This window comes from Simochromis diagramma, unplaced genomic scaffold (assembly GCF_900408965.1).
Source record: "Simochromis diagramma unplaced genomic scaffold, fSimDia1.1 OVJJ01000518.1, whole genome shotgun sequence".
Taxonomy (NCBI): Eukaryota; Metazoa; Chordata; class Actinopteri; order Cichliformes; family Cichlidae; genus Simochromis; species Simochromis diagramma.
Window position 1 is genome coordinate 863,365 of NW_024387336.1, and position 9,943 is coordinate 873,307.

Here is a 9,943-nt window from a genome sequence, read left to right on the forward strand (position 1 = left end):
CGCTCCCTTAAGGCCAAAACAGAGAGAATGAGGAGGAGCTTCTTCCCCCAGGCTATTCGGGCCCTGAACCAGGTGTAGGACTAGACTCTCCCACACACGTCACTATAAGACTGGACTCTCACACACATCACCACACGCACCACCACACATTTCCTATAATTCCTATAATTTATAATCTTTACAATCTCTTCTGCTATTTGCACATTCTTTACTGTAAATTCCTAAGTTAATTTGTAAATTTTGTAGTAACTTGTAAATTGTAAATATTGTAAAACGTTTTTTTTCTGTCATTTAATGGTCGGGCATTGTACAGCTACAAGCATTTCACCCCCATGTAATACTGTGTATGGTTGTGTGTGTGTGACAAATAAAATTTGAATTTGAATTTGTAGCGGTGTCTACACTTTTAGCTCTATACTACGTACAAAATGGCTGAGTTGAATTAAAGTCATGTCAGTTTTAATTCAGTTTTATTACAGCATCAATTTACAATAAGTTATCTCAAGTCATAAAAGGTAAAGACACTTGCAAATCAAATCAGAATTTGTCAGTTGCTTTAATAAAGTTGATTTTCTCCTTCTATTACACTTACACTTACACTAAAGAGAGAGAGAGAGAGAGATAACGTTCTTGAACATCAAAAATAATAGCAGAAGACAGTCATTGAGAGAGCAGAGAAACAGACATGCTCAGTTTAGGATAACTCATGCTCTAACGTGGCACAGCACACAGACGATAAGGTTTGGGACTGCGTGTGGCTCCCAAAATGAAGTCCAGACTGGGTTTCTCTCCAGCAGGTGCAGACAATGAAAACTTCTGCAGCAGGGAGGTGAAAAACAGGAATAACTCCATCCTGGCCAGCTGCTCCCCAAGACACACACGCTTACCTGAGAATACACAAGACTACATGTTTTAAATACATAATTTACAGGGTTTCCACGCTAATCACAGCTTATTACAGTTATGTATTCATTTAGATCAACAAATAAAGCACAAGTCAGAACATTTAAAAGCACACAATTTAATGCAAGGAACAAGCAGCAGAGTATCTGCTAATCTGTATCTACTTCACCACTTTATCACTGTATTGAGTAGTGTAAATATGATTATGCTACAAATAATCAAAATAAAATGTTACATATACAAAAAGTTGACCATAAGCAGCAACATGTAGCATTTTTTAAACTTCTGCCTAAAACAGCATTTACCAGAGTTTTAAAGGATTGCAACTAATGACTAACCTGCAGAAAAGGGAATGAAGGCCTCCCTCTTCCTAAATTTTCCATCCTGGTCCAGAAAGTGTTGAGGGTTGAAGGAATGTGGAGTTTCCCACATAGAGTCATCATGTAGAACAGAGTGCAATGTAGCCAAGATCTTGGTGCCCTGAAATATACCATTTGTTCAAATTGCAGGATTTGAACTTCCCGTTGGCTACAGTTCTTTAGCATCAACACTTGGTATTTGAGTATCTGAGTATTTGAGTTTTAACTGTTCTTTGTTCATTACTTATGATCCCGTGTCGGGGTGTTTCCAGAGGTGGGAAGTAACAAAGTAACTTTATTACTGTAACTAGAATTTTCAATTGTATTCTATTCTATTCTATCCTATTCTATTTTATTTATATAGCACCAAATCACAACAACGAGGCGCTTTTTATTGAACAGTAGATCGTACAATAATACATACAGAGAAAACCCAACAATCATATGACCCCCTATGAGCAAGCACTTTGGCGACAGTGGGAAGGAAAAACTCCCTTTTAACAGGAAGAAACCTGCGGCAGAACCAGGCTCAGGGAGGGGCGGGGCCATCTGCTGCGACTGGTTAGGGTTAGAGAAGGAAAACAGGATAAAGACATGCTGTGGAAGAGAGACAGAGGTTAATAACGTGTTTGATTCAATGCAGAGAGGTCTATTAACACATAGTGAGTGAGAAAAGAGACTGGAAAGGAAAAACTCAATGCATCATGGGAATCCCCCATGCTTGTGTCTATTGCAGCATAACTAAGGGAGGATTCAGGGTCACCTGGTCCAGTTTTCATCTGTATTTGAATATTTATTCTTCTGACAACTTTTTACTTTACTCCCTACATTTTTAAACAAATATCTGTACTTTCTACTCCTTACGTGTTCAGAAAATGCTCATTACTTTACGTTCAGTGTTATCATTTATAACGTTTATACTCGGGGGTTAAAGTTGGCCGAAACTTTAATAAGGCAGGTGTCCGTATGTTGTGTTGGCGGTACTTCAGCATCTACCTAGTGCTACAGATAAGGAGGATGCATGAAGCGAGTGTTTTTTAAGTGGCATGCAATTTAAAAATCAATGTTTCTATCAGTCTAAGTAGCCTGAAAAGAAAAGCGTCTGTACTTCTTTAAGTTTCCTGGAAGACGTTTCACCTCGGATGAGAAAAAACCTTCACAGACAGTTTCTATTAGCTCAGCAAACATCAGAAAACACACAAGCTGTTTGTGTGCACTTTGTCGCACAGTACGTTCATAGCTAAAGGTCAAGTTGATGGATTTCACAGGGAGAGAAGAGAATGAGAGCTAACTTCACTGGGAGATGGATAAAGATTTAGGAAGACAAACCCGACAGGAGATGAGGAAGAGAGGTTAGATTTAAAGCTGAAGACTGCACAGTGACGCTTAAACAGAAAATTTAAAGCTTACATGCAATGTCATTATTTTAACCACATGTTGTTGAACTGTGTATGATGTGTTTTGATAAATTATGTATTTTCATTGTCGTAAAATGTTCTGCAAAACAAACTAACCTATATTAACTTTGTGCTATTCAAATGTTGCATGGAAATACTGGGTAGTTTTGTCCAGGATAAACAGGTTAGTTTGCATTACAGGGCTGAATTTACAGTAGAGCACTGTGTTGGACTGGTGCACAGTAGCTGTGGTGCTCCTGGTCAGATTTAGGTTACATCAAGTGTAGCAGCGACTTTGCATTTTAGATGATCATGCTTAGATTACTTCACTGAATTTAAACTTTATAGCAACTCTGTATAAAGTGTAGGGGGATAGACATCTGCCAGGATAGATGAAAAAACACATCTACACTTGTTGTGTAATTGTGTAAATCTACAGTGAAGAGCAGGCCAGCTGATCACATCATGTACACTAAAAACCTCCTGGAGCCATAGCTGGACTGGCCATCAGATCATGCATAGCAGGCATCTGCCCGGTGGGCCAATGGGGAGTTTTTGTTTTTATGGGCCGATGGTTTTTATTTGTGTGTTTGTTGATTCGTTTTTTTGTAACAGTATAAACAACGAAAGGTGGTGGACTGGCCAGAAGTTGGCCGATGTGTAAAATGTAAAAATAACTCAGTTGTTTGGTGGTGGCTATAGTGGAGCCTCCACTGAGCCCAGCAGGTGGATGAGGGAAAGGTGGATGAATAGTGGAATTGTAAAGTGCTTTGAGTGTCTAGAAAAGCGCTATATAAATGCAATCCATTATTAGTATGTACCTTTGACACATCTGATTATCTCAGAGTTTTTCTTTTTAACTGGCACACATTTGTTACTGGTTGATTGTGTACCTTTGGGATTGAGTACTTATCCAGAGCTGTGTTCTTGTTTGCCATGCGAAGTATGTTAAGTGGGGCAATATTTCCACTTCTCTGGATTTCATGAATAACTGCATCAGTGAACGGCATGTTTTCTCTGTCACTTGTAGACGGCTGTCTGGATGAACCAACCACAGCATCTATCTCAGCTTGGACTTTCTCTGCACACACAGAAAACAGGAAAATAAGTGTTGTGCACAGTTGACTAAGCTCACAAATATGTATCCCTGATAGATATTACCCTGACACACCTTGTATATCAGGGTAGTGGATCATATATAAAAGTCCCCAAAGTAAAGTAGTAGTTGTGGTTTCAGTTCCAGCGCCAAACAGGTCCATTGTGCAAGCCATCAAATTTTCGAGATAAAACCCAGAATCTTTATCTTCCTTCTATCAATGATACAAGAGAAAATTGTTATATTTGATTATGTACACAATATAAATACAAACCATCTTATCAAAACATTTTGTAAAGTAAAGAATAAAATTTTTTAAATTCCCCTCTCGCCCCCATGAAGGTGCAGAGATCTTGGATGTTGTTCCTGGTATCTGCTGGAGCCACTTGTTTTGCTCCGGGGTCACTGCACCAAGTGCACCGTAACAGTGCAAGCTCAACAGGACCCTAAGAGCCTTCATCAGGAACTCAACGGGGATGTGGCGAACAACACTAGAGACCAACAGGATCTACCAAGGAGATGCACTGTCCCCACTGATGTTCTGCATAGGACTTCCAGATACAGACAGACAAAATGGTGATGGTTAACCAACCAGACATAGTAGTTGTAGACAAGCAGGAGAAGATGTAGCAGAAGACGTACTGATAAACGTACCAATACGGAATGACAGTAACATCTCAAAGAATGAACACGAAATACTGGAGAAGTACCGGGGGCTCAGAGAAGAGCTGAAGAAGGTGGAGAGTGAAGGTAACAGTGGTCCCAGTGGTACTCGGAGCACTAGGTGCAGTGACTCCCAAGTTAGGTGAATGGCTCCAGCAGATCCCTCTGTCCAGAAGAGTTAGAGTTAGAACCCTTAAGCTCCCAGCGCTCTGGTAGAGGACCTGAGCTTGAAGGATAGACTACTTGCAGAGGCGAGAGGGGAATTAATTTTTTTCATTAAAGCAAATCGAGATAGACATTAAAACACTAACCTCTCCCATTTCTTTGAGAAAGGAGTCAATGTAGTCTCTTGGTGATGAAGGGTCAAAGTTTTCCTGGTGTTCTTTGATCCTAGTTTCTACAAATTCAACTATTTTCTTTGTCAAGATAAATATCGTCTGGTGTGATCCAGGCAGCCACTTCATCAGCCAGGGTATTGTATTGTACATCTGCAGAGCAGGATAACAGTAACCAGATTATCTGATTGACTGGCCGTATTAACATAAGCAATGATAAAGATCATTATTACTGTGTGTTCATGAATTTTAGGTTTGAAACCTGCAGCTGTATCATTGCAAGAACGGCCCTCCCAGTATGAACCTGAGTGGCATTTTGTTATTGGACTTCTGGTCTACTCTCTTTATAAGAGCTTAAATGCTTTTTTTAAAATAACTTTTTTTAAGCGTCTCCCAGCACAATTCTTCCTGCAACTGGTCCATCGGGTTATTGTCTCCCCAGATCAACTTCCCTTGTGCTTTTGGAAATCAGTTTTCATTTTTCCTATTTGTGTTTTCTTTTTTCCTATTTCCGTTGTGCTTTGTTTGCTTTTGCAGCCTTTTTGTTATTGCTGGTGTTTTCTTAAGTTGCAGTCCGTTTGGCCTCTCAGGGCCACCATATTAATGTAATAACTTAAAGGTGGGATAATTATTTAGTTGAATTAGTTTATGTATAGGTAATTAGGTAAGTCATTTGTTTGTTTTCATATTAAGTGTGTTTATTATTGGATGGCACCTCTATACAGGGCACAAGTTGGGCATGCACCAAGAAAACAAAACAAAACAAAGAAAACAAAAGGGCAATTTAGTTAAGAGTGAAGTCACACAGCTTTGTGACCTGTCTGTCTCTCTTCATTTTTAAAATGGTTCAAACGTTTTAGTGTGAAACATATCACTGCCACAATGTTTGTAAACAGCTCGGTGTCAAAGTAAAAAAGGCTCAATGAAGTTTATTAAAAAGTCTTTTTGAGCTGTTTGCTTGGAACTGTGAATTAATTTAAGGCTAGAAGTCAGGGGTGTCAAGCTAAGGCTTCATTCATTAGGATTTACACTCATCATCACGGTGTGATTGGTTTTATAATAGCAACAAGCAGCTCTGCTTAAATTGTTGCCCTTACTGTATCTAACCAGGAAATGTTAGAAATTGAATGGATGAATTGGTTCTGTTTGGCTTTTACAGGCGATGGGTAAATCTGATACTGCTGTATTGTAGATCCACATTCAGTAAATAATCCTTTCTGGAGTGTATTTCACTTGTAATGCACAGTGGTGAAAAACCGCCAAGTGGACATCACAGCAGATAGATATGCAAATTGATTAAGCACACATTTACATCCATGTTTGAGACTGGAACTAGAAGTACATGAATGTATGAATAACATGCACTCACCCGTGCTGTCAAATTTCCATGTAATCGAACAACGTCATTCATTGTCTGGAGAATATGCTGAAATTGCTTGTCAGTGTACTCAAATCGATTGCCGAACACCAAACAGCAGATGATGTTTGAGACTGCATTATTAATCAGGTTCCTAGCATTAAAGGGTCTGCCTGCAAAATGAGGAGAAAAAACATCCATAAAATTAAAAAAATGAATTAATTAAATTAAAATTCAAATACATAGTTGGGAACAAAGAGGACCTTGAAAATTGCAAGTGAAATGCACCTCCAACTCTTACCCAAGGGTGTCAAATAAACTTTGGTGTAAAGGATTAGGGAAATGTCCCGAGTGTTTCAGAACATTTCAGCAAATAATTGTGAATCTTAACAAAGAATTGGAGCGATATCAATAACACTAAAATCAAATGAACAGGATATAATGCATGTCAACAAGTGGAGAAACAGAGTGGGTGCTGTTTCTAATGTTTGGCCTCTGATTAGAACTCCTTGTTAAAGCATAAATCAGGTGATGAGCTACAGGTAAAGAAAAGTGGGACAATTATTAAAGAAACTTTTTAGGCCATGTGCTTTAGTACTGTGAACCTTATAAACATGTCATATGGTAAGCAATGGTGAATTCTATTTAAATTTTATAAACACACATACTAAACATAGATAACATGTAACTATATTGTTTTTTTTTTCTTTGTGCCTTGCTGATCTGTGAAAGCCTCTGTGAGATACTGGCACTCCTGCTGGATGGATGACTCCAGGGTCTTCTTCCCCAGACCAAAGTTCCTGAATGTGTGAAGAACAAATCTCCTCTGTTGCTTCCAGGGATAACCATTTGATATCACAAGACCTTTTGGAAATAAAAATTAAATTAGACCTGATGTGATCAGTTCAATCAAGTTTTTGGAATTTTGGAGGGAAAAATACAAACACTACCTTTATTCCCTGTAATTGATTCAAATAAGGGTATAATTGGGCGATCCACGAAGTCTTCTCCTTGGTGAACCAGGGCTTCTTTCACAAGTTTGTAACCATGAACGACCACAATCCTACCACCAAAGAGTCGAAGGCTGAAAATGTTTCCATATTTCTCTGCAAACTGAACACAGACAGTATATTGTTGTTTTTGGAGCAAGATACATTCTGAGGAGGCTATATAATAATAATAATAATAATAATAATAATAATAGTACATTTTATTTGTAGGCGCCTTTCAGACCTTCAAGGTCACCTTACAATAACACGTGAACAATACCATAAAAAAACATTAAAAAATATATGTATATATAATAAACATGGTAAAATAAAATTTAGACATAAACAGTCATAAAAGTATAAAGGCAAGTATAAAGACTGAGCAGGTAAAAATGGACTAAGACAGATCAGGTGTATGCAATTCTAAATAGATGAGTTTTGAGACGTGATTTAAAAGTGGTGAGACAGTGTGTGGCGGGAGAACAAGTGGAAGTGCATTCCAAAGTCTTGGGGCAGAACAACTAAAGGCTCTGAGTCCAATGGTAGTCAGGTGAGCAGGTGGAACCGACAGAAGGGAAGCTGAAGAAGAGCGGAGTGTACGGGGGGGAGTATGTATGGAGAAGATCGGATAGATATGGAGGAGCTAGGTTATGAAGCGCTTTGAAAGTGAGAAGCAGGATCTTGAAATTGACACGGAGGTGAATTGGAAGCCAATGGAGCTGTTTAAGAACAGGTGTTATATGTTCAGTGGATCTAGTTCTGGAAATAATACAAGCAGCTGTATTTTGAACTAACTGCAATTTATGGAGGGATTTATGAGGTAGACCATAGAGAAGAGAATTACAGTAATCTAAACGAGATGTGACAAGAGCATTGACAAGTATGGTAGTACTGTGTGGAGTGAGTGAGGGACGAAGGCGGTTATTATTACGGAGATGAAAGTAGGAGTAGTATATATTATATATATTCATATTTTGCAATTTATATAAGAAAAGGTTTTTGTTGTTTTTTTACTTAATATCAGAACTGCTGTAAGTTAGTAGGCCACAGTTAATTTCTTCTGAGATTAATAAAATATTCTTATTCTGCATTCAGCAGAGTGGGGAATTCAGAACAGCTTTGGCAATAAGACAAGTTCCTATAGTTATGAAAATGTCACTATATCAGGTGTTAGCCTACCTGTAATGAGGCCGTTAAGTTAATATTCAGTTAAATAGCTAAACTTGTGAGCAATAAATACCAGTTCAGTGAAGGGATCAATGAACCTCTTAGGTTTATTGAACCCTTCACTTTACCCACATGGGCACAGGAGGAAGCTAAATGCAATACAAACACAAAGTATTTCTATAGAAGCTAAATAATGACTCTGTCTACTTCGGTGTAAATTATGCCTCCTTGCACTCCAGTGATTCATTTCACATGTTTGTTTCCTTTCACATTATTTTTCTTGTTTTATTATTAGTCAGTCAGCTGCAGGTGAACTCTGTATGGTTGAATGAAGGGTTTTTTTCAATTTCAAATGTTTTTTTAATTTTATTATAATATAATAACTTTTTATTTAGGAATGGACTCATACCTCTGTTAACTGGTAGATTGGATACGATGAAGGTCACCAATGAAAGGAAGAGCCCAGGGTCCAGGAGGAAAGTTTTTTGGCACTCTGTTCTTCAGAAAATCTGTCAACAGTAGAGAAACAGTCAAAAATATTAAAATAATTTTGCCATCTATCCACTCCAAGCCGAGAACCTTGTATATCAACTCCATATCTTCTCTTCATCTGTCCTGCTACAAGTGAACAGAGGACAAACACAATCAGTTAAACACCACTGCAAGGGCGTAGATTTGGCATGGACGGAAGGGACGTGTCCCCACCAATATCGAGCGAATATTGAATTGTCCCCACCAATAATTTGATCTCTTCGAGTAAAGAAAAACAACCCGATAGAAAGAAAAAAAAAACGATCTGTCAGCGTGTAAATGTTGTCCCAGGGACATCGTGTAAATGTTGTCCGAGGGACATCGTGTAAATGTTGTCCCAGGGACATCGTGTAAATGTTGTTCCAGGGACATTGCGTAAATGTTGTTCCAGGGACATCGTGTGATAGCTTGTTAATAATGGAATGAAAATTATTGATTGTTATTAACTTGTGAAAAAGAAGTGTAACAAATCCACATGTTATGTTCTTACACCCTTACAGAAACTGTGACTCCTTCACAATGTCAGGTAAATGTCAACTCATGTTGAATAATCAACCAATCAAGCCTTTATTATCACATGCAATGTTACACGTACAACTGCAATGAAAATTTCACCCCCTTCCTGACCATACATATATTGCGTAAACATCACATTGGGAAGACAGGTCGGAAACAGTTATGAAGGTCAGAAAACAATTTAATTAATAGATGAGGGGACAGGAGGAGAAAAAAGAACTACAACCAGACAAAGCTCCTAGAAGACTGAAATGGATGATGGTTGCAGCATGCAAAAAGAAAATGATATCTGTTGACTACAGCATATGCTTTCTCACAGATTACCTTTGGGAGTAGCTGGACCAAACTATTGGTAATTTCAAGTTTGAAATCCCTGTTTGACCAGACAAACATTTCAGATGAGGTACCTCTTGACATAAAAATCCTTTTATGTTGTCATAAAACTAATGTTAAATTCTGCTTTAAATACACTTTATTGTACAATTTACTTAATGAATCGTATTCCTTAGTTCTGTTTTTATTTATATGTATTTATTTATTTGTTTTATAAGGTAATAGATGGCCTAATCTATTTGCAGTGTGAGGTATGTTGAAAAGCTTGTTTGATCATAATGACATAGCATGTTTACG

At 38.0% G+C, this 9,943-nt stretch overlaps 2 protein-coding genes across 3 annotated transcripts in view; one reads left to right on the top strand and one right to left on the bottom strand.

The window, feature by feature from the left end:
• The window catches only part of LOC120718154, a 77,495-nt gene that overhangs the window by 65,419 nt on the left and 2,133 nt on the right, over positions 1 to 9,943 (top strand). For both annotated transcript variants that reach the window (XR_005692405.1, XM_040006512.1), the window contains exon 5: positions 9,298 to 9,323. Coding sequence is in view for 1 of the 2 variants with exons in the window: in XM_040006512.1 (XP_039862446.1) it covers positions 9,298 to 9,323 (26 nt within the window). In the remaining variant the exon portion in view is untranslated. The remainder of the gene's footprint in view (positions 1 to 9,297; positions 9,324 to 9,943) is intronic.
• The window catches only part of LOC120718149 (cytochrome P450 2J2-like), a 32,746-nt gene that overhangs the window by 7,329 nt on the left and 15,474 nt on the right, over positions 1 to 9,943 (bottom strand). The window contains exons 3-7 of the mRNA XM_040006507.1: positions 6,825 to 6,974; positions 6,123 to 6,283; positions 4,730 to 4,906; positions 3,831 to 3,969; positions 3,553 to 3,740 (exon numbers count right to left, since the gene is read on the bottom strand). Of these exons, the coding sequence (XP_039862441.1) occupies positions 3,553 to 3,740; positions 3,831 to 3,969; positions 4,730 to 4,906; positions 6,123 to 6,283; positions 6,825 to 6,974 (815 nt within the window). The remainder of the gene's footprint in view (positions 1 to 3,552; positions 3,741 to 3,830; positions 3,970 to 4,729; positions 4,907 to 6,122; positions 6,284 to 6,824; positions 6,975 to 9,943) is intronic.